The sequence below is a fragment of the Scleropages formosus genome, chromosome 3 (genome assembly GCF_900964775.1).
Source record: "Scleropages formosus chromosome 3, fSclFor1.1, whole genome shotgun sequence".
Taxonomy (NCBI): Eukaryota; Metazoa; Chordata; class Actinopteri; order Osteoglossiformes; family Osteoglossidae; genus Scleropages; species Scleropages formosus.
This window is the reverse complement of record NC_041808.1, coordinates 37,421,629-37,445,848: the sequence shown is the minus strand read 5'-3', so window position 1 is coordinate 37,445,848 and position 24,220 is coordinate 37,421,629. Positions and strand designations below refer to the sequence as shown.

The following is a 24,220-nucleotide window of genomic DNA, read 5'->3' as shown; positions in this document are numbered from 1 at the left end:
TAAAGCTATAGAGGCTTTAGGAAAAGCATTCTTTCGGTGTGACCACGCAAATCATACACTTGGTCTCAGGTACATGTAAAGAAAATTGTCACCTTAAATATTTTTCACATAGCTTACAAAAATACTAACCTCCACAGCAATTTGAATACATAAACTGATTGCAAACTCAAAAATACTGATCCTGTTTTTTTTTTTTTTTTTTTTTTTTAATAATTCTAATAATAATGTGATTTTCTGAAGGAAATTGTTCATCATTATCGTTAGCAGTTTGCGGGTCACATACAACATGATTCAGGAACTTGCAACAGTACTATGAACAATAGCACCCAGATGGGAAAACAGAATGAAGATGGTAGCAATGTCTGTTGTCTCTCTGGCATTTTGCACAGAAAACATCCTTAGCAATTTTTAAAAAAATATAAATATATGCAAAGCCAAGATTTTTTAAAAAAAAAAAAAAAAAAAAAGTAAAAAGTAAAAAATTATCCACCCTAAAAATTGTTTCCTTTTGTTATGATGTAAAAAGTTAAAATACAGAACTAAAAAATTTAGTCTATTAAAAATCGCTGAGGTAAATACTGATATAAATTGTTCATGTTCATTAGTAATGTTTAAAAATATTTTTGTTAGTGAATTATGGAAATCTTACAAGAAGCTGAAGCAAAATCATATTAAACGCAACACTGCAATTTACATTGATTCCAATTTCATCTTGTGCATTAAGTTTCAATTGTATAAATGATAAAAAAAAATGAAGAGCACAAGGAAAAAGAAATCATGATCACTCAGAAATTAAGGTTTGTATTCATATTCTCAGCAAAAATGTAACATTTGAACAAAACAAAATTGAATGAAAGACAACATGGGTCAGGTGTGTGCAAGAAAGCCCTCAAATGCCTCAAGTTCAATAGATTGTGTATCATCTCACCTAGGTTTTGTGCCACCACAAATGAGAGGTAACATGCATGATCCACTGCACCCATGTGCACTGAGTAGAGTAAGACATTAGCATTTGTTAGCATTGCATTATGTGGCAGAAACTCTGAATTTCTGTTGTGGGGCTTTCCACTGATCCATGAAGCCAGTAAAAGGGATAAGAGCGAGCGCTTCTGAGGCCTGAACATATGGTACACAAATCTACTTTAGTACCCCTACTAAATTAAAGTCATAGCAATGGCGTTGTCGAAATTTGGGCAGAATCCTACCATGCTGTTAATAACATGGCTGGATTAAGGCTGTTTAGCGAAGTGAAAATTATTCATTTGAAACGGACGGAAGCCATCCTCTCTCCCCGTCATGCATATTTCAGCTCATTTGTTCACAGGAGACTTTGTACTCGGGCCTAAATCTCAATATGAGAGAATCAGTCTGTCAGTTGATGTACACATGGCCACAGACACAGCGCAACTCAATAGCAAGCCTTTTTTCTTTATGATAAGAAAATGAGATCCTTTCATGTGGACAGAAATCTGAGAAAGAGCTTGTGCGCAGTGTTGAGAATCACAGTTTACACACGTCTGCTAAAATACAGCCAATGGTGCCAAATTACAACACACAATTCAACCGAAACAAAATGTATTTTTCTAAATGCTACACAAAGTCGCATAAACCAGCTACTAAGTTGTGGAATGAGTGCATCCAAAGACCACAGAGTCCCAGAAAAGACTTCACAATGCAAGCAGAAAACACATGGTAAAATGCATCCAACAAAAGCAAACAAGAATTTGGACTTTGGTTCTTGCACAGACCTTATGATCTCAAAAATGGCTGCACTTGGCAATAAAGGAAGGTAGATATTGTTTGCTTGATGGCGCTAACGACCCTGTGGGATGGTAATTATAGCAGCAATCAGCAGAGTTGCTCTGTGGCACAAGAGACCCATAGCAAAGGGCAGCATGGTCGACTCCCAGAAATCACTCCGCAAAAAGGACGAATTTTAAATCCTGCAGCTGAATGTCATTGTCATGTTTCTCCGATTACAGATCAAAGAACGGACGCTGGGCTTTCTGGGCCGGAATTATATGCTTCCTGTTCGCTGCAATGGCAACAATTTGTATTTCGGAAAGCTAAGACCAACTGTGGATGCTAACCATGTACATGATTTTGCTGCACATTTAGGCATGGAAGGAATACGGATTAAACATAATCACTAGCAATAAGAAATAAAACGTGAAATAGAATGCCCAAATTATGTTACTGATTCCATGAACACTTCTTTTTTTAAAAAACATTTTTAGAACAGAAGCACCCACGACAGTAGCTTTCAGTGCCAGCAGGGGCCATTCACACGAGCGGCTGTTTATCTTATGAATATTAATGCCTTGCTGGTCCAGGCTGCTGTAAATGTCTATTTGTCGCCAGGAGCTTTACAAGTGAGGCCTCACTCCTGTTAAACCCATGTATTAGACACCCCCTGACATTAAACCCACGCCTTTGATTCCCAATTGCAGAGGCGCGAGTGTTTGGAGGAGAAACAAGAAGCAGAAGCTTTTTATTAACTTCCGTCACAGTGGGCCTTGCTTGAGAAGAAAACTGTGCAGTTCTGTTCAAATGTCACACTTCATAGTGGATGACTCCACCCTGAAAAACATATCACAGGTTAGTGAACCAAGATTAAGACAGACAAAAAGAAATGGACCTAAAAGCCATGACACATCCCAGAGCCGCAACACAAGACATTATGAAGTTCACCGAGGAACTAAGGACATATTGAAGTATCGCCCACCTTGGTGGGTACTGCAAGTTGTCTAACAGGTTTTTTTTCCTGCTGGCTACTTCAAGAATCACACTGAATTTTGACCCAGGCAACAAGGATCGGGGGGGACCCTGGGTTGAGACTTCGAACATGGTTTTCAACACAGCTCAGTCCGCATAGGATTTCTTCCCGTGAGTTTTCGCTAGGTGCTCTGGTTTCTTCCTACATCACAAAGCGAGGTTACAGGCTGGACCATTGATTCCAATTTACTCATGTGTGACAGTATCACTATGCTGCTCTTCTATGGACGTGTAAATACTTACACTACATTAATATACGGGCATCTCATCGGTTAAGTTGCTTTGAACAAAGATGTCTAAGACTAACATTAAAGGTTAGACTTGACCCCTAATGATAAATACTCCTGCTTTATGAAAGACAGCTGTGCCACGTAATTTAAAGGCAATATTAGAATTTATTTCAGGCCAAAGAAAACATATTACAATATTCATACAATTTAATGACAATACTAAAAACATTAATACAAATAGAAATCTTCAAAGAGTATTCTTCAGACAATGGGTCTGTCAATAGGAGTGTCTCTATAAGGCATAGAAATTTTGAAAGTTTCTTGCTATATTCTGAAAAGCACTTTCAAAAGCTAGCCTAAAATAAAGTGTTTGTACTCTGCCGATATAGCCCTGTTGTCATACAAATGGTATTTCATCATCCCATGCTTAACAAAAGTAACCTCACACTGCCACCTTCTGGTTATATAGTCTCAGCACCATTGTTTCCAGCAACTGTTCAGAAAAAAATCCCTTGCAAAGGAAATGAAAACCCTCAATGTGTATTAAAAGCTCACAAATATGCCACACTAAAACCAAAGCACTTAAAATTCATAACAGGCATTGTATTGCAACTCAGTGGACAACTGCAGGTGTTTTAAATTTGGATTAAAAATCAAGTTAACATTGACATTTCATAATTACGTCTTGTGTCAAATCATGACAGCACAACAGTTTAAATGATACATTTCTCAGCTACTAACATGTTTAACAATTCAATCTTAAAAGCAATTGTCACAAAAACTATTCATCTAGTGTAACCATCTGCAACTATTTTCAGTCACTTCATTTTTATAATTTTGCAACCACAAATCTCAGCAAGCATTAAAAAGAAAAAAAGTGTAACAGCAATGACTTTGGTTTCCAAATACATTTTTAGACCTTAAATCAGTGATTACTGGTAGTGTAATTCATAATGTAATTACCAGGAATCTATACATGTGCAGAGCACCAAGCCCCAGCTCAGGGGGAGACGTGTAAGGCACTAAACCATGGACATTAAAAATGAAATTTTCCATTTCATGAGTCAAAATTACCATTTAAGATGCATTTAAAATCGTCTTAGAGTTGTCAATTTGTTTACTTTTCTTCTTGAACAGCTTTTTAATTGTTGATTTCTTCATTTTCTTTTTACCTGCACAAGGAAGAATGATTAAAGCAAATGTCTTTCAAATTGGAAAAAAGGGATGAAATATTCCACCAGTTCATTATCCAGCACTCACCAAATTGCTGCATCATTTCATTCAGCTGCTCATCTTCTTCCATCTCCCTAAATGAGAATGCTGACCATTATTCATTAAATACTTGCTCAAACAATGACCTTTCAGTGTCAAAAAAATGTACGTTACTAGCATGATGTTCTGAATTTATTACTGAAAACCATTTATTCTTAAAGAATGATATAAATACAACAGCTGAATCATTAAATAAATCACCAGGATTTCCAAGTATTGTGTTCTGGTACACATTCTAGAAACTGAATTTTACTACTGTACTAATCATACTGAAATACACATAATTTAATGTTATAGTGTAGCAATTCATACATACTGTATACACATCAGATGGCTTTGGAACAGCAGAAGGAGAACAAACCTCAGCCTATCATCATCCAGAACCTGAATAATTGAGTTCCTGTCATCCACGATCTCCAACAGCTTGCACAACAGTTTCTGCTCCTCCCTCACATCAGCTGCAGTTTTAAGATGCTCTGGGTAGAGAAACATTTCAATTTTGATTACATGTATACAGTATATACTGTATGTATGAGAGAGATTCTTTAATTACCAACTCATCAGTATAACAGTGCTTTTCACATCTAACTTCCTATATTGTGTTTACATTGTTCCCCCACATCTGCACAAAGGCAGTGCATGTATGACTGCTAAGCCTTCTTCCTTCAACAATCATAACTCACAATCAACTGCTCACACAGCAGCAGTTCATTGCTGTAACTTACCCTACTTAAAATTGTCTGCACTTGTTAAACAGATTTCTTTAATATATGGCAGCAAACATTCAGTAGACCAAAAAGTTTCCAGAACACAAACCACCACATTGCTTGATATGTCATATTGAAATCATGGCTTGGTAGTTATATAGGAGTTCTAGCGACATTTTGGAAAATTGGTTTGGGGTTTTGAATGGACTAGGAACACCCCCCCCCCCCTTAAAATAATGGAAGATATCAATTTTGGATAACGAAAGGCTATCAGAACTGTTTTCAGGAACAGATTTCAAAGGATTGGATGACACACACACACACACACACACACACACACACACACACACACACTATATGTATACACACAAATATACATCTTGCAAAGTTTCTGCTTTATGTAATGTAAAATTCAGATTTGTCATTTTACAGTTACCTGCACCAAACACTGAACACATGTTTCCTTCATCATCCAAAAACATTAATTTTGATTCTGATGCAGATGTGCACTGCACACACTCATTCCATGACCTACCTGGCTTCTCCATCAATCTACGCAGGTCCCTCTCAACTGCTGGTTGCTGATCCTCTAGGTCCTGTGTTCTAGCGCTGTAAACCAACACAAATTACTCAGATAATCTGCTGGAAACAAGGAACCAATGCTGAATTTGAAGTAATACAGATAACACTACCAAATACTATTTCTTTTTTAAAAAAAAAAAAAAAAATATAAATTGCTTTCCACCTGCTCTCACCTAAAAGTTAACACTCCAGATAGATTCCAACAGCCAAATTCAAGCTATAACAACATTTTAAACAATCTTTGGCACCACACTGACAGACTAAATGTAGGTTTATACTTTAGAAACTGTGATATTCCATGACTGGAACAGCAACATCTTACATATAGACCAGCTCTGACTCTCTTCTCATGTAAAACTGCTTCTTCTGGATCAGGGCAAACCAGTCCACCATCAACACATCCAGCTCACCCTCCTTTCCTTCTGCAAGAGACATTTGGTCAATATATAGGGGAGGTGGTTTTCAGAACAGAAAAGGAAATAAGGCACCATACATTTAAATCATTCAAGTACTTATACAAAATTTGCAGATAACATGATCCTTCTAAATCAAATCACCCAAAGGTTTATGTGGAGGGTGGGAAAACCTTCAAATTTATATTCCATGTTTTGTGCATTAAATTGAAAAAGTATGAACATTTGGCTGAGAAAAAGTAAAACAAATGCCAAGAAAACTGGAAGAGTCCAACATGAGTATTTGAATATTAACATTTACATTATGGCAGCACGGTGGCAAAGAGAGTAGCGCTGCTGTCTCACAGCGACTGGATGGTGCAAGACGACATGGGTTTGATCCCTGCTCAGTCTGTGTGGAGTTTGTATGTTCTCCCTGTCTGCATGGGTTTCCTCTGGGTGCTCTGGTTTCCTCTCACAGTCCAAGGACATGCTGTTCAGATTCCCAATACTGTGGGAGTGACAGAGTGGGTGTGTTCCACTGATGTATGGGTGAGTGACCCATTGTAAGTAGTGTATTTTGCAGTGTAAGTCACCACTGTGAACAAGCTGTGGACTGATAACACTACATAGAGTTCATTGGAAGCTGCTTAGGAGAAAAGCATCTGCTAAACAAAATGTAAGTTTACATTATTTTAACATATGAATTACATAAGAACTTTAACACCTTTCAGTGCATTTAGTATCTTTCCCTACTTTCCATTATCCAGATTACAAATAACTATACATTGTATTTATATGCAGTAATAAATACATTTCTGAATGGCCATTTTCCAGTTACAGTACAAGGTACAGTTTAAAGTAAAAACACATGGAGAAATTTTAACTTCCGAATCATAAATAGAACACCATTTCAGAACTTTCACCATGAAAGCAGTTATATTTTGAAAATGTAATCCTATCAAAAAGACAAGCACAGCAGGAGGGGAGGAATCTATTTTCCAAACTACTACTGTATTCATAGTTTGTCACTGAATTCAACTTCAGTTTGTATTAACTCAGATTCATTAATAACTATATACTAGGCAATATTAAAACTATCTTGTCATGGTACCCATAACATTGACAGCTGCCCAGCATCAGGAACTGCAGCACCACATCTACACCACAGTGCAAACCTGAAGTAATTTCCATACCACTCTTGAATTACTCTGCACGCCATCTAGGTGTCGTGTTTCAGAGGCTAATGTCACATGCAGTTAAGATGCATGCTGAGATGTTCAAGCTTATAGCCCACTGCATGAACGTAGACTTGAACACACCTTCCTCACATTTCCGAAGACACTTCTCCATCTCAACACCCTCCTTCTCAAGCTCGTTCAGACTCTCCTCTATGTCTTTCAGTTCTCTCAGGATGTCCTCTTGAGGACTGCCCCATGACTGGCTCTAAGGAACATTTTTTATTAAAACAAAAAAACCATGAACAAACAGGAATATGTGCCATTCCCAAGACTGACCTGATGGAACAGCTACTTGTCCTTAACCGAGTATGAATTCAATCTTATAGAATTCATACATGTATTGCCTTTAACATACTTGCTAGCTCATATACTAAAGTGGGCGCCATATTTTCACATCCCAGCATACAAAAGAGTATTTTACATTGTGTACTTAATATGCAATTTCCCTCTAGTAAGGTTACAGCAACACATGCTGATGGCAAGTTAATTTGATTAAGCTTGTTGGAAGTTGTACATTTTATCTCAGGATAATTTTTTCATGCCTGAGCTACTGCATCTAGACTGTTTTGAACATTCTCCCATTAATTGGGATCCTGCACCCATACAGGTTATCATAACCTTAGGAATTTTGAAAGTGCATGCATCTATAGCGTTATTAATATAGAGCAATTTACCTTGCAGGACTCCAGTCCAGGCCTGGGGGAGCTCAAGGGTGACAAAATTTTTCCATTCTCAAGACCTGAAAAGAATTGAGAGTCAACTGCCAGAATAGAATTCTTAATCAAATGTTTTTAAAAAGACAGTCAGCAACAACAAAAAAAAAAATATTAAATTACAAACCAGCCTGAATATTAGCAGTTGTGTCAAGTGGCTCAATGCAGTAAGCATAAGTTGGCATGTGACTTAATGTGCATGTGAAGGTTTGAGAAATTGTGACTGATAACACATGTATACAACTTTTAGAAATGTTGGGGCTGGGTTTTCATCCATCCTCAAAAGAGAAACTTAATTGAAGACTTCAAAAAGTCCTTTCAAGAATTTCACTTCTGGCTCTTACATTATGGTTTAACATCCCTGTTTACAACCATAGTCATTTCAAGGCTGGCAGGTAACAGACATGTCATCAGGAGGAGCCTAGTACAAATACCCCCAACCAAAGCATTTAGCTTTATGTTCTCCATGCACATCAAGTATGGAATTGCAACTCAGTTTGGATAACGATGATTTGAGCAACACAGATTACTCAAGTTATCAAAACAACATTCAAACAATCCTCAAAACATGTAATTAAAGACCTTTATTCAGCACAGGCTAAAAGATCACATTTACTGACTGATCTTTTCAAGAAATTGTCACATTTTGATAACTGCTGCTCACAAGTCATTATGCCAAGCTGAGGATAAGAAGATGCTCTAACCTGTAGCCTCAGCAGCCTGAAGACATTGCTTAGAAGAGTATTTCCCTTGAGAGGTGGGTATCGTGAGCTGAACAGCTGGCATGGCGACAGAGCCAACAGCAGGCTTGGGAACACTGACAGGTGTTGGATTCAAATCCAACAAACAATCTTTGGTAAAACTTATAGATCTGGGGACAAAGTGAAGTATTGGATGAAAAATGTGATACACAAGTCTATCATAACAAAATGAACTTTGCAGAGTTCTAATGATCCAGATCTTACTACCTCACCTATGACTTTAAGGAACAAAAAGCAGAACAATCATCAGGGGAAGGTGTTGAGGACAATGGCTTTAAGTTTGCATAGGGCAACTTCAGACGCAACACCCCTTGGGACTCATCAGGACAGGGGAGGAGAGCGGCTGTGTGACCAGCCAGCCAAGAGCTGAACAACGGGGAGAGGCCTGCAGCACTGGGAGTCTGAGGAACGAATACAGGAGCTGAGCCTCAGCAGCAGGATTTTGTTTAGTCTTTGACTCCCCACTTCTACCCCAAAAAAAATGAAAGAGGTGGAAAAACACACGCACGCACACACACACACAAACTTACTTGTGTTCTGATCCATGTGTCAAATGTTTGACGTTTGACCTCCAGTCTGAAGGAGGAACTAAATCAGAGCCTGCTTTCCAAAAAAGAAGTGAGATTGTTACAGCCCAGATCAAAATATACTGACATCTGGTTCATTAACATATTGTTAGTTCTTCCTTGCAGCATTCACTTTTTTTACTGTAAACATTTGAATGCACACATCTATACACTACCCTTTACAGAAACCAACCTTGTATTCTTCGATTCAAATGATATAAAAAAGCTTTTCAAAACGTTAGCGTGTCCCTGTGCAGTGATTGTTTAAAATTAGCCCCAATTTAGGTTTACAATACTTCTGTTATATTGATTTTTTTCACTCCATAAATTCAAAATTGGGTATAAAAAGCCAAAAGATGTTATACATAACTTTTATAAATTCAGGGATGCCTACACACTGGTCACATAGCAATTAAAACAGTGGTTCCAAGTTGATATTTGATTCCACAAAGACTTGCTTGAACAGGGAGGATATTGTACTTCATAAAAAAAAAAGAAAAAAAGTCTCCTCTCCATTTGTAATAAAGGTATTAGTTTTAAATCTGTGTTGTACTTTCCTTAACTGAGTTGAATGCAAGACTTTGACCATAAAATGTAATTATGCTAGACAACGGTCTGAAGCCTGAGAGCTACCCACTACTTCTTTGAGCAGACCAAGTTCACAAAGAGGTGGGAGCGTCTTAATCTTCAGAATCATGAATTGCCATGCTCTCCCTTCTAATATGCCAATTTGCTGACTGAGGTGCCATTTGCTGCATTCCTACCAATTTATCTTGTAATTAATATGAAAACAGAACAGCTTCTCACTATGATATTCCCCGATTTGAGGTTCTACTCCAGGCTCACAAACAGAATTCCAACATGTGGGAGCTTACACAGAAAGTTGCTGTTGTCCTCACATCCAGTTATGGCCAGTTTGAGACTGAGCTGTCCTGTCAATGAAACTTTCCCTCCCATTTATCAAATTGTTACCTTTGGTAGCGAAGTGGGGACTTTGAGGTCTTCGAGACTCCTTGGTAACAGCCTTCAGGCACAGCATCTCCTTGCTGGTGGTTCCATGTGGTGTGGCCGCCACTGGTTTCGTAACAGCTTGTGATATGGAACTTACAAACCCAAGATGGCATAATCAAATTCCATCGACAGGAGTCATCCCCTAATAGCCAGTATAGTCATTACTTCACAACCACCTCTTATATCATAGTTCAAGAATTTTATGCCCTTAAACAAAACCAATTTGTAAAAATAACCAATATATTTATTATTCTTCACATGCAGCAGGTGGCATAGTAGTTAAGAGTTGCCATCTTCAGAACAAAATGACCCAGATTGGAATCTCAACTCCTGCTGTAGTACACCTGAAGAAGGTACTTACCTGGAATTAATCCAGTAAGATTCCCCAGCTGTATTACTGAGTAAATAAGTAGCTGAACACTGCAAGTCACTTCAGAGAAACGCACCAACTAAGTACATGTAAATGGCAACATCTAAAACAAACTAAATTCTGTCTTTGTATCCACTTTTCTTGCCTTATGCCTGTGGCAAAGCGCTCTGTGTCACTGCGTGAAGAGCGCTCTATAAAAATAAATTCAATTAAAAATGGATAGTGTTTTTGGAAACTATAGCCATTACATACGCAGCCAGGAGATTATGTACAGACTCAAGTCTCACACACAGTCTCAAAAAAGCAAATTTCCACCAAAAAAGTTAACTTAAGTAATGCTACAAATTAAATTTCATGGAAATGAAGTGACAAAAATAAGAAGTTAAGGCTGTGTCATTATTTGATCCATGCAAAAATCCAGAGTGAAATAATCTCGAACAGGCGAGACTTTACCGACTCTGTGCTGTTCCAATTTTGGCTTGATTAGACTTGTTGTTATTGTTGGTGTTCAGCCTCTGTGAAAGAAATGCCCTGGCTTTGCCCTTCTCGCTCTCCCCCTGCAGCCACAGTGTGCCATTAGACGGACTTGCGGTCGCCATAGCCAACGAGATGCTCGACTCAGGGACTGGTGTAGTCACTGCACCCTGGAAGAACCTCTGGCGGGCTGCCTGTGTTTTTGCTGCAGATGCTGTCCAGGGCCCACAAATGGAGGATGGGTCCACAGGCCTGGATCTTGAGCCGACAGGTGTGCAGAGCACAGACGAGGGCTGAGGAATGTGGCTGGCACTATTTTTGGTCGTCAGCAAGCCAGATGCAGTTTCTGCTGCAATGCCACATGTAGGAAGGCCCACTATGGTGACAGCAGCCTTCTTCCCACCCTTAGGACCCTGGTGAGTATTGCAAATAAAAGTACCTTCCCTGGACCCAGGCTTATAAGCACCAGAGAGAAGGGTATTGGAGCATTCGTTGCACCTGTCAAAACAAGCATAAACTGATGTATTAAGAACAGCAAAGAGGAGGATTATGTGCAACTGAACCCATTAGCTGTGCCACTTTTACCTGAAGCAGTTCCTGTGGTAGACCTTCCCATCCACAAAGTAACGCTGGACCAGGTGGACATGGTTTTGACAAATGACGCAGGTACTACTCAGGGTCCCGGTTTTATTGGTGCTCTCACCAAGAACCTTCTTCTGAGGAAGCGTGCAGAAAAACCATATAACAGCTACCACCAAGTACTTAAAATGAATACATTATGAGCAACAAAGTATGTGTACGCTAAATTCTAATACTTGTGAACGAGACTTTATGAACAAACAGCTACAAGTGATCAAACTGATTTTACACTGGGGCGTTCAAATGACGGGGGGAAAAGAATCATAACATCTCAGAGCAGAAGTGTCAATGCCTGCTATATGCTACATATGATATAATGTAGCCATATACTCACACAACACAGATTAATTATATTTAAAAGACATTTCTGATTTAACCATATCTGGTGTTTCTATGTGAATGGTAGCCACACTCTAACAGTACCTGATCTGTGGCCCTGTGTAGTTTTGGTGAGAGTCTGGAGGGGGGAGCGATGGCCATTGCAGTGGATGGCTGCTTGTCTACAGTTGCCTTGGATGAGAAGGTCTTAGCAATCACGGGCTGGTTCTTCTTCCCCAGTGGCTCCTCTCTCAGATCCTCTGCTGGTCTCTTGATGCCACCCACACCACCAGCTGGAAGAACATTCAGTTGACAGTCAGCGTGTACTTTCACCCTTCAGTGCCATATTCTGGGCACTGACACTGGTGGAGTAAGCCGAATCAAATGCACTCAAGATTAATCAGCTCAATAACATTAGTACACGTGACTATAAATTAACATTGCTGAAGCTTATGTACAGCACAAAAAACCCCTGTTGAGTACTGTAGAAATTATAGCAATTTAAACTTGAACATAAATTTCCTGAAATATGTCCAACTAATCAGATGAAGTTAAAGGTCAGTTTTAAGTAAAGCCCCATTTCAGCTGTGTCTGTCAGAGAAAGGGATGTGCCCCACCTCCTGTGGGAGACAAAACCCTAGTTGGAAATGCTTACTGGGGAGCGGCCATGGAAGTAGTTGTAATACTGGGACACGTAGGTCAAGATGCTGAGACGGTCAGGAACTGGCAGAGCCACCATATCTTCTGCATCTAGCAGAGCAGGAATCCCCAGCTTCTCCTCCGCTATACGGAAGGCCTGCAATATTCCACGGAGGCAGACACACATACACACACAGTTCAGCAGTCTCATTGGTATGGTTAATTTTTTTTTTTTAAAAAAAAAAGCCCACAATCACATTTCCTGCTGCAATTTACAGTCTCATACTACTCCCTGCAACAAATGTAAAGCTTATTTTCCACCCTTTTTTTTGCAGCAGCTGCATTAACCAGATCCACACAGCTTGCAGACACACAAAAACCCCAAAACAAAAACTAGGCTCACAGGAAATTGAGAAGAATAAAAGTGCTTCCTTTGAGCTCATGCAAGGTGATGACCAGGTCTTTTACAACAGACCCGGCTGAGCTAGCTGTGCTTTGCAGCCTTCTGGCCCAGCATGCTTCTTGCAGTAGACGGTTCATTAAGGATCTAGACGTGGAAACCTTTCTGAAGTTGTGTTAGTGATCAGAACAGGCCAAGTAACAAAACACTACCTGAAAGCTGACACCTAAGCACAAGACCAGGGCATTCTGTTCATAAAATATAGAGGGAGACTACAGTGTCATGTATAGGGTTACCCACAACCCAAGGAATCAGACAAAAACATTTTGCAAGTGAGAGGACTTTACCGGATGCCCAGTCCATCACTTCTACATTAAGACTTTTCATATTCTACTCAATCACCTACTTATACTTACAGCCAGTTTTATTAATTTGATCTGTTAGTACTTCACAGGCTTCATCTGAACAAATAATTAAAGGTAGCTTAATGTCAAATTCACATTGTTTGGGACAAATTTAATCATGGGAACATAATTTATACCTTCATTCATCAATGCACTTGTACTACTTTTTAAACCAGAAGGCTGCACGTGTGACCTCTAGAGCAATTTATAACAAAGCAGTGTAAACTAATTACTACACCTAGTACAGACAAGGGTCTCCAAAGACCAAGAAGTGAAACTGGGTTCAAGCAGATAATTAAACTCTATGTCAACAATAAAATGTAAATTTCAGCCTTCTTTCTGCAAGCATGTAGATGGGCTTTTTATTTCATAATGAAAACACTGAAAAAAACATTTTAAAAGTGTCATATGATGCTGCTCAATTTAGAGTACGGAGAAAGGCTCATTCATAATGAACACCTTACAACACATTCTGAAGCATTCCTAGTTTAAAATGCGCCTAATCCTGTACGTTGCGCTTACAAAGACTGTCACGCCATGCTGAACGCCAAGTCTTTCCACAGCGTGCTCAGTAACAGGTAAGACCCAGAAAAAAGGACAGGAAATCATACAGTAACAAATATTAATTTTATATTAATTATTCAGTATTCACCCAGTCATTCATGTTTTGTCGTATAGCATCCTCCCTAGGAAGTTTACCTGGGGTATTTCAACATTGATGCCTCCCAGGCGTGTTGCCTGACGCATACAGTTTCCCACAGCTATTACACACTTCCTGGCATGAAAGGTCAATACCTAAGGGCTTGAAATTAGCCTGGTCACCATGTGACTCACATCCAAACAAGAGCAGCTGAAGACATAAAAACAAGAGAGACTAAAGATGCTTTCTGTATCACACTGAATATGACATATTGAAGGTTCAAACAGCAGTGTTTTTCCAAGTCACCAGAATGGTCTATATAGACAAGATGTCCAGCTGAAGCATGACTATATACACAAAGGTACTTGTTTAGACCTAGGAGGAGGTTGGCAGCCTATGCCCCAGGAAGGGTGGAAGGCAAAAGCAGTGAGCACAAATTCCTCCCACCTGTGGAGGATGGTGCCCTTACAACTAGTCTCTCTAGTTCTCATTTTCCTTTAAGTGCACATTTACCACCTGACATCATGAATGAAATGGGTTTTAAAAAAAAATAAATAAAAAAACACACACACTAAACAAGAGGAAATGTTTTCATGGCTCCAAACACACAGAAACTGGGAAAATACAGCTTCCTGCCTTATCTGATTATGCCAATTTGCACTTCATGTATTTCAGATGTTTTGCATAAAACAAAAGCACTATCCATAAATGATGTGTATGCCAGGAATTCTGCATGTAAATCTGGATTTATGCAAGTCAAATTTACCTAAGTAGAGGGGTTTCTGTACTCTTTTTAAAAAAAAAAAAAAAAAAACACTGTTTACTCCAGGGTTGCCAACTTTCACTTATCTCAGAGTACCAAAAATGTCAAAGCACCATGTCAAATTTAGATGGGTGTTTTGTTAAAGCATAGACAAAGAGCCACAATTACAGAACTGCATGGTGGCAATTTTGTTCTTAAAATACAAGTTTTAAGCAAAGGGGTAGTTTTATTGTCATGCAGAACAACTTATATTAACCCATTTTTGGTTACATTGTGTGTATAATGGTCAGTACTTCATAATCCAAATCCTGTTGGAATGTACAGAGGGTGGACAAAATAATAAACTCCTTTTTCATGTGGTGATTCTAACTCTGAAATACCTAAATCACAAAACACCTGCAAAGGTGGCTCATATAAGGCTATTTGCCAACTAGCAGTGTGTGTCAGAGCAGCTGACAATTAGCACTTTAATATATAAGGTTTCAGAGTAACATAAGGCAGCTACCAGGCATATAATGGACACCTGAACTACAGGAGCAGCAGTCTCAAACTGTGAAAGTATTAGTGTCAAGGGGAACAGCCTCAAAAATAATGACAACATATGCCAAAAATAATAGGCAAAACTTCACTGGCAAAGAAGAAAAAAAAAAAAAAAAAAAAAAAAACCATGGACCCTTGATGAACGGAAAAATGTAATATGGTCTCAAGTCATCTTCTCCCCACCTTCCAACATCTGCACGAGTTCACATTTGGAGAAAGGCAAATGATGTCTTCAACTCACATTGTCTGTTGCAGTTAAACATGGTGGCAGATCCATATGGACAGCCACCTTGCGGGAGTCAGTCATAAGGAATGAGGCCACTTTACAGAACCAGGTGCACCCTATGATGCAAACACTTCCCTCATTATGAAGGCTTCCCTCATTATTCAAGGATGATGAGGTCTCCATACACACCGCTAAACAAATTCAAGAGCGGTCCCAAGAAGACCAGGATGAAGTCAAATGTCTTTCTAATCAGCAGATCAACAGTACAATGTTTATGGGAAGTTCTGGAGGACAGATTTCCAACTCCTCCATCCCTCAAAGAATTGAAGGCTTTTCTACTTGAAGAATGGTGCAATATCCCAGTACACACAGTTCAGGATTTGTACAAGAGCATTCCAAAAAAGGAATGAAGCTGTTCTGAAGGCAAAGGGTAATCCTTCTCCTTATATGTTCTGACATTTTGTCCAACATATTTGAATTCAACAGCTACCTAGGGCAACAGGAAGTTAAGTGGTTACAGTTGTGGTTAGAGCTGGCACCTTGTTTCTCAAGGCTTCCATTTCAGCTCTTGAAGAATCCTTGAGCAGGGTACTTACCCCAGTCTGCCCTAGTAACAATATCCTGCTATATACATGGGAAGCCATATTATGCTTGTCTAACATCACAAACTGATTTGGAGAAATAAAGGTTATTAATAATTGTAATGTTTGAGACACTTAAAAATGTCAGCTAAATTTAGTTGTATATGGGAGACCATGCAAGGTGAACCACTAGAATGATCTCATGAAGTTCTACAGATCCACCTACAAGATCCTCAAACCAAGGCAAACATGCTCATGTGACATCCTGCCAGGGGTTTCGGACACAGAAGCACCATTTCCTGCCAGGGGTTTCGGACACAGAAGCACCATTTCCTGCCATTTTTCAGGCACAACTATAAATTGTACTTACCAAGCTGTTGTTCTCATAAACATTTTCCTTATTGAGAGAGTCATAATTTCTGTGAAACAAGGATAGGTGGGATAAGTGCATGTAAAATTATACATAAAACTCAATCTTGGTTTGGTTTAAAAAAAAAAAAAAAAAAAAAAAATAGTATTAGTACTAATACAGAATAACACCAAACCAAGTAATATTTCAATATATTTCATACACCACTTTATCTTATGAAATGAAAGCTAAACAGCTACACCATGTCAGGTCAAACAACTTAAAAATATAAAAAAAAGTTTTTAGTGTAGCTCTTCTAGACTAGGAACCTAAACTAGAACAGTGTTACTGGCGAGATAGGAAACGCAGAGAGAAACAAAAGAAAACCTTATTAAAAAAGGGGAAAAGTGGAGCTAAAGTGATCCATGATCTGGACATGAATGATGAAGCGACCAGAACATCATGTCGAGCCCTGGTGAAAGCATGGAGAAACAGTAACCCCCGCCTCCCCAACACCAAACAAAACTGAGTTACCCCCCAACACGCAGCAGCGCTGCTCAAATGCTCTGTCTCGCAGAATCAGTCACAATGAGCGCAACTCACATGAGCTCCGGCCGGTGCTTGTGGATGAGCGCACAGAACGCCAATCCATCCCTGAAGGAGCTCGTCATGTTGGTAATGGACACGTCTCGGTACCCTTCGCACTGCGTTCTACACCACTGCTGCAGCGCCTTGATCGCAGCCATCCCGGTCTAGACTGTACCCTGCTCCTGCGGAGCGAACGATGAACGAAAATTGGAAACTCCCGGGAGATCCGACGCTACTAGGGGACAGCCGCGTTCGCGCGTGGGACAAGCGTCTCGAGGAAACAAACACGTTTGGAAGCGCTGGTGCCTGAAATATTGTCGTCACGCGACTAGGTGGAGCTTATATAGTAATTGAGCTTTTCTGTAATGTCTTATCACTTATGTTTTAATATTCACTCTTTCTTGGGGACCATACAACTTTAAAAAAAAAAATGTAATGTTGTGACCATTCCTTCACTTTACGTGATATTTACCGGCCTCTTGAGTCGGGATAAACACACAAATAGTAGACCAACATTTGGAGGTGTGACTACACAGTGGCGTCACTATCAACTTTACAGGGTGCGTCTTTGGTGTAAATATACCACGCTTTACTTGTTTACATAACTTTTGGAAGGAATGTTTTCACATAGCTTAGTTTCATTGTCAAATAAAAATAATTAAATAAACATCATAATGAATGTTGTGTGAACAGACCATACCAGTCTCGTTGATGTATTTGTTTGCAAAACTGTGCCTGTTGTTTAAAGAGCAAACCTCAGAAACTTTCAGCTGTAAACATCCAGAACATATTTCCTGAAAGTGAAGTGAGGTCTTAATCTCTGTGATATCAGAACTGCTGGGTGTCAGGACAGTCAGCAGTTGTGCCACAATGTTCATAATGCTTTCATTACAAGCTAAGTGTTTCTGGTAATATATTTCATCCCCCTAATTTAATACCTGACAAGCATTTATGTCACAAGTGTATCATGTTCTAATTAATTATAATTGCAGAAGAGACAAGACAACAGAAGAGAGGAAGCAAAACTGCAAACATGGATAGGAAACAAAAGAAAACCTTTGAGGATTAAGAGTACCTGGCTATCCATCCATCTTGATCATGCTTGCATTGCACAGTTAGAGTATGAATGTAAGACTAACATTTCTGATGTTTCTAGAGTTGTCAAGTGGTTATTGGGACAGCCCGTGTCAGGTTATCAGTGGGTCTGGCAGTGCAGATAAGGAAAGCATCACTCCTGGTGTCAAAGTTCACAGAAACATCGGGGAGAAAGAACAGGTGTACATGGTTACAGCACATAGTAACAACTATACAGCATAAACAACAGGAACAGGTAAATACAGCCGAACAGACAGAAGCATAAATAAATAATCATGACCATTTATTTCTTTAACTAGACTTAGCAATAGGAGCACTCGCACCGGTAGCCTAAAATATATTAAAACTAATACTCTCAACTTACCACCGCCACCAAATAGTGGTCTGAAATGCTATCTGTTAAATATTTGCTCACTAACTAGTAAACCTGCTTTGGTAAACTACTTATTCATTCATTCCATTTCCTGTCTACTTGTCCTTCTAGGGTCCATCCATCCATCCATCCATCCATCTTCCATCCCACTTATCTTAACGAGGTCGCAGTGGTAGGGTATTGGCGGCAATAGGGAGAGCAGAGAAGCCCAGACATCTCTGTCCCTCACAACATCCTCCAGCTCAACCCAGGGGATCCCCAGCCGCTCCCAGGCCAACTGGGAGATATAATCTCTCCAGCGAGTCCTGGGCCCACCTCGGGGCCTCGTCCTAGTTGGCCGTGCCTGGTATACCTCCAAAGGGATGCATCCAGGTAGCATCCTTACTTGATGCCCAAACCATCTCAACTGGCTCCTCTCAATGCGGAGGAATAGCAGCTCTACTCCAAGTTCCTCCCGGATGGCTGAACTCCTCACCCTCTCACGGAGAGTCAGTCCCACCACCCTGTGGAGAAAACTCATTTCAGCTGCTTGTATCCATGACCTTATTCTTTCGGTCATTACCCAGAGTTCATGACCATAGGTGAAGGTGGGGACATAGACCGGTAAAAAAAGAGCTTTGCCTTATGGCTCAGTTCCCCTCTTCACCACTACAGTCCAGTACAGCGACCTCATTACTGTTACCACTGCTCCCAGTCTGCAGCCAATCTCACGTTACCTTCTTCTCTCACTTGTGAACAAGATCCCAAGATACTTAAACTTGTCCACCTGGGGCAGATTTTCTCCCCTTACCTGAAGGGGGCATGGCATCCTTTCCATGAGAGAACCATAGACTCAGACTTGATGGTGCTGATCCTCATACCAACCGCTTCACACTTGGCTGCAAACGTTCCAGTGCATGCTGAAGGCATCCAAGTGACAGTGCCAAAAGGACATCATCATCTGCAAAAAAGCAGAGACATCACCTTCTGGCCCCCACATAGAATGCCCTCCTGACTTTGGCTGCACCCTGATATCCTGTCCATGAAAACCACAAACAGGAGTGGGGACCAGGCACAACCTTGGCAGAGTCCAGCTCCCCCATTGAACGGGGTTCACTTAATGCCGAGTATGCGGACATAGCTCTCGCTCCGTGTGTACAGAGACCGAATGGCCCGCAGTAGTGGCCCTGGCACCCCATCCTCCCAAAGCGCCTCACACACAATTCCTCAGGGAACATGGTCGTAGGCCTTCTCCAAGTCCACAAAACACATGTAGATTGGATTAGCGAACTCCCATGCCCCCTCAGTTTTCTGTGAGAAGGTGAAAAGCTAGTCCACTGTTCCATGGCCAGGATGGAATCCTCATTGCTCCTCTTCAACCTGAAGTTCAACTATCGGCCGGAGCCTCCTTTCTAGTACCCTGGCACAGACTTTCCTAGGGAGGCTGAGAAGTGTAATACCCAGATAGTTGGCACACACTCTCCAGTCCTCTTTCTTAAAGATAGAAACCACCACCCCAGTTTGTCAATATAAAGGCACTGTCCCCAAGGTCCATGCAACATTGCAGAGGCATGTCAGCTATGATAGCCCCACAACCTCCAGGGCCTTAAGCAGTTCTAGACGAATCTTATCCACTCCCGGTGATTTGCTATTGTGGAGCTTTCCAACTACCTCAGTGACTTCCACAGGGAAATGGACTCTGATACCCCAGAGGCTTCTGGCCCTGACTCTTGTAAGGGAGGCATATCTCTCGAGTTTAGGAGTTCCTCAAAGTGCTCTTTCCACCTCCCGACAATGTCCTCATTTGAGGTCAGAGTTTCTCCACCTTTGCTGAGCACAGCTTGAGTGAAGCACCTCCAACCCCTCCTGACCTACTGAATAGTTCTCCAGAACCTCTTTGAGAACCAAAAATAATTTTCCATGGCCACTCCAAACTTCTCCTGTGCTCCGGATTTTGCTTCTGCAACCGCAGCCACTGCCGCCTTTTATTCCTGCCGATACCTATCTGCTGAGTCAGGAGTCCTCAAAGCCAACCTGACCCTAAAGGCCTCCTTTTTCAGCTTGACAGCTTCCGTCACCACCGATGTCTACAAGCGGCTTTTAGGTTGCTGCTGTGACTGGCACCCACAAGCTTTTGGCCACAGCTGCGCCTGGCTGCTTCCACAATGGAGCTTTTGAACAGGGTCCATTCAGACTCCATGTCCCTGACCTCCTCCAGGACATACGAGAAGTTCTCAAGAAGGTGGGAATTAAAATAATTTCGGACAGGGTTCTCTGACAGTCGCTCCCAGCACATCCTCACTGCGTGCTCCCAAGACTACCAGGTCCATTTGTCAGTTTTCCCTGTCATCTGATCCAGCTCACCACCAGATGGTGATCGGTTGACAAGCTCAACACCTCTCTTCACCCAAGTGTCCAGAACATGTGGCCTCAAGTCAGATTAAATGACTACAAAGTCAATTGTTGACCTTTGGCCTACAAAGCTCTGGTACCAAGTACACTGATGAGCATCCTTGTGTTCAAACATGGCACCCCTCACCCTGTGCAACTCCTGAGTAGGAGAGAGACCACACCCTCTCGAGGAATTTGGTTCCAGAGCCAACACTGTGAGCAGAGGTGAGCCCAACTATACCTAGCTGGTATCTCTCAACCTCCCACACCAGTTCCAGTTCCTCCCCCCAATGCAGTGACATTCCACATACCAGTTTCTGCTGCAAAGGTCCCTGACACCACATGCCACCCTGAAAGGCATTGTACCCAACCCCCATGTTGGACTTTGCAGGTGGTGGGCCCACATGGTGCCCCCCACGTTGCCTTTTCAGGCTGAGTCCAGGCAGGTTACATGGGCTACCCGGCCACCAGGCACTCACCCAGGAACACTATCCCCAGACCTGGCTCCAGGAGTAGGTCCCAGTGACCCTATTCCAGGCAGGGTACACATTATACTCTTTATCTCTTTCATGGGGATTGTTGGATCATCTTTTCATTTACATTTATTTGCTTAGCAGATGCTTTTCTCTAAAGCAACTTACTACAAACACTATGCAGTGTTACTATCCCACACAACTTATTCACCAAGGTGACTTACACTGCTAGATACACTACTTACAATGGGTCACTCATCCATACATCAGTGGAACACACTCTCTCTGTGACAGTCACACACAATGGGGGAACCTGAAAAGTGTGTTTTTGGACTGTGGGAAGAAACCAGAGCACCTGGCAGAAACCAATGCAGACACAGGGAGAACATGCAAACTCCACACAGACTGAGCAGGGATTGAACCCACATTCTCTCACACCACCCACACACTGTGAGACAGCAGCGCTACGCAGTGTACTGCTGTGCCACCATGCCACCCCTCTGTTAGTCTGGATCTTCACTCCAGACCTGTTTGCCTTGGGAGACCCTACCAGGAGCATACTGCTCCCGACGATATAGCTCTGGAGATCCCTAGATCACGCAAGCCCTTCCGCCATAACAAGACCCTGATCCAGGAAGGGGTAAACGATTTAATACTAAGTTATAAGTCTTGTTTCTTACTGAAACCTGGCTTGGTGACTCCAATATGATTCTGTTAAATGAAGCAGCTCCAGATGGATATAATTATTTGCTTAAATTTCACTCTGAAGTCACAGTTTCTTTCTTGCTGAGCATTGTTCCCTTATGATAAGACCTGAGGAGGCCGACTGCCTGTCATACCAGCATCCCATGCTGACTGAAGGTGATGACTGCCTGCCACGATGGACAAGATGTACCTGTGTGAACTGGGACATCAAGTTAAGACTCAGCTACAATGTTATTATTAGTTAATTTTTTTTCTAGAATGCCCAGGAGGAGTGGGCAACCACTGGCACTTAGACTGGATGCCCTTTCAGGGAGTTTTTTTGTTCCTTTCCTCCGTGGCCAGTAGACATACCTATAACTTTAATAACTACATGGATAATGTATTAATCTAGAATATAGTCAATTCTCTTGTTTATCATAGGGGTGCAGTGGCACAGTGGGTTTTTCCTGTGTCTGCTCTCTGTTGGGTCTGGGATTCAAGTCTCACTTGGGGTGCCTTGTGATGGACTGGCATCCTGTCCTGGATATGTCTGTCTGTGTGTACAGTATGACTACAGTTTTTGTTAAAACAATTTTATAAGGGAGTTTTCAACTTTTTCAACATATGTGTGAAATGCCTGTGTCCTTACCAAAAGGAATATAGTTAAGGCAATCTATACTGGTCTTAAACGGGTGTGGGGAGCTTGGCCAGGTCCTGCTCTGTCAGGTCTGGGGTTCAAGTCGCACTTGGGGTGCCTTATGATAGACTGGTGTTCTGTCCTGGGTGTGTCCCTTCCCCCTCCAGCCTTATGCCCGTGTTGCCAGGTTAGGCTCCAGCTTGCCGTGACCCTGCTCAGGACAAGCAGCTTCTGTGTGTGTCTTGTTTATTTTATCTCTTTGCTCACTGCTCTGTCTCACTGTGTGAGAAGAGCGCTCTATAAAAATAAATTGATCAGGATTCGAACCTATGTTCTTCCATTCCACCCAACTGCTGTGAAGTGGCAGCAGTACTTGCTGGGCCACCATGCTAGCCTACTGTAAACACATCTTCTTAATTTTACAAGAAAGCTGACTAGTTTTTCTTTTTTGGTTCCTCTATTATTTGCACCTGTGTATAGGTCATTCAAATAATTGGGTGGCTTAAGGTAATTTTCTGAATCTAAGATTTGCCACAATGCCAGTCCATCACAGGGTAGGCACAGAGTCACTCACCCATTCAGACATTAAGGCCAATTTTAGCATTGTCAATTCACCTGAACTGCCTGTCTCTTGGAATGTGGGAGGAAATTGGAGCACCACAAGGAAACACATGTAGACAGGGGAAGAACACGCAAACAACACAGCCTGCGCCAGATTTGAACCTATGCTCAGACACTGAGGAAGCAGTGCTACTCATGGCATGCAAAAGTCATGTTGATATAAAATAATTTTGAGTAGTATTTTGAATTAAAATATTAAAAACATTTTATATAGTAAAATGTATGATTTTGTCAAGAGTCTGAAAGCTTTTAAAAGCCACTCTACGAACATATCCACACAGATTAAGAGGGGTGGGCTGCCACTGGCCTTTAGACCCCCAGAGGTTTATTGTTCTCCCCTTTCATAGTGATTTATAGTTTGTTTTTTCTCTCTTCGGCTGCCAGCCATCTTACTTCAACAGTTCAGCCATGTGTTTATCGGGGTTTCTGTAGCTGTCCGGCTTTCATCATTGTTCGGCACTCTGTTGAAGATCGCTCCATGAAAATAATTTGAACTGAAAAAAAAACTTCTGCACATTTTTACAATTGAGAATGTGAGAAATAGTGTCTTTGTTCCAGTTAATTCCACCACCATTAGCTCCCCTGCTTTAAAGTGACATTCTAAAATGGATGTGGTGGACAGGTCACACCAGTGGGACAAAGTTTATAAAGCAAAGATGGAGAGCCTTTTGACAGCATTAACATGACTGTTAGTCTCATCTCTCAATGAATTGCTGGGGGGACGACGACAGTGAATGAGTCCAGTGAAATATATTCCAACATCCACTAAGGTATTTTTTTTTTTTA

General features: G+C 41.1%; 1 protein-coding gene across 1 annotated transcript; it reads right to left on the bottom strand.

The window, feature by feature from the left end:
- Window positions 1-3,150: 3,150 nt before the first annotated feature.
- Window positions 3,151-17,476, bottom strand: LOC108929582 (MICAL-like protein 2). Its single transcript, XM_029250723.1, is given in 16 exon segments — window positions 3,151-4,177; window positions 4,266-4,312; window positions 4,639-4,753; window positions 5,520-5,593; window positions 5,889-5,988; window positions 7,281-7,404; window positions 7,874-7,938; window positions 8,617-8,783; window positions 9,204-9,273; window positions 10,212-10,342; window positions 11,074-11,592; window positions 11,680-11,810; window positions 12,157-12,344; window positions 12,688-12,847; window positions 16,615-16,663; window positions 17,197-17,476. Coding segments are annotated over 16 exon segments (2,178 nt in total). The 5' UTR covers window positions 17,340-17,476; the 3' UTR covers window positions 3,151-4,082.
- Window positions 17,477-24,220: the final 6,744 nt, after the last annotated feature.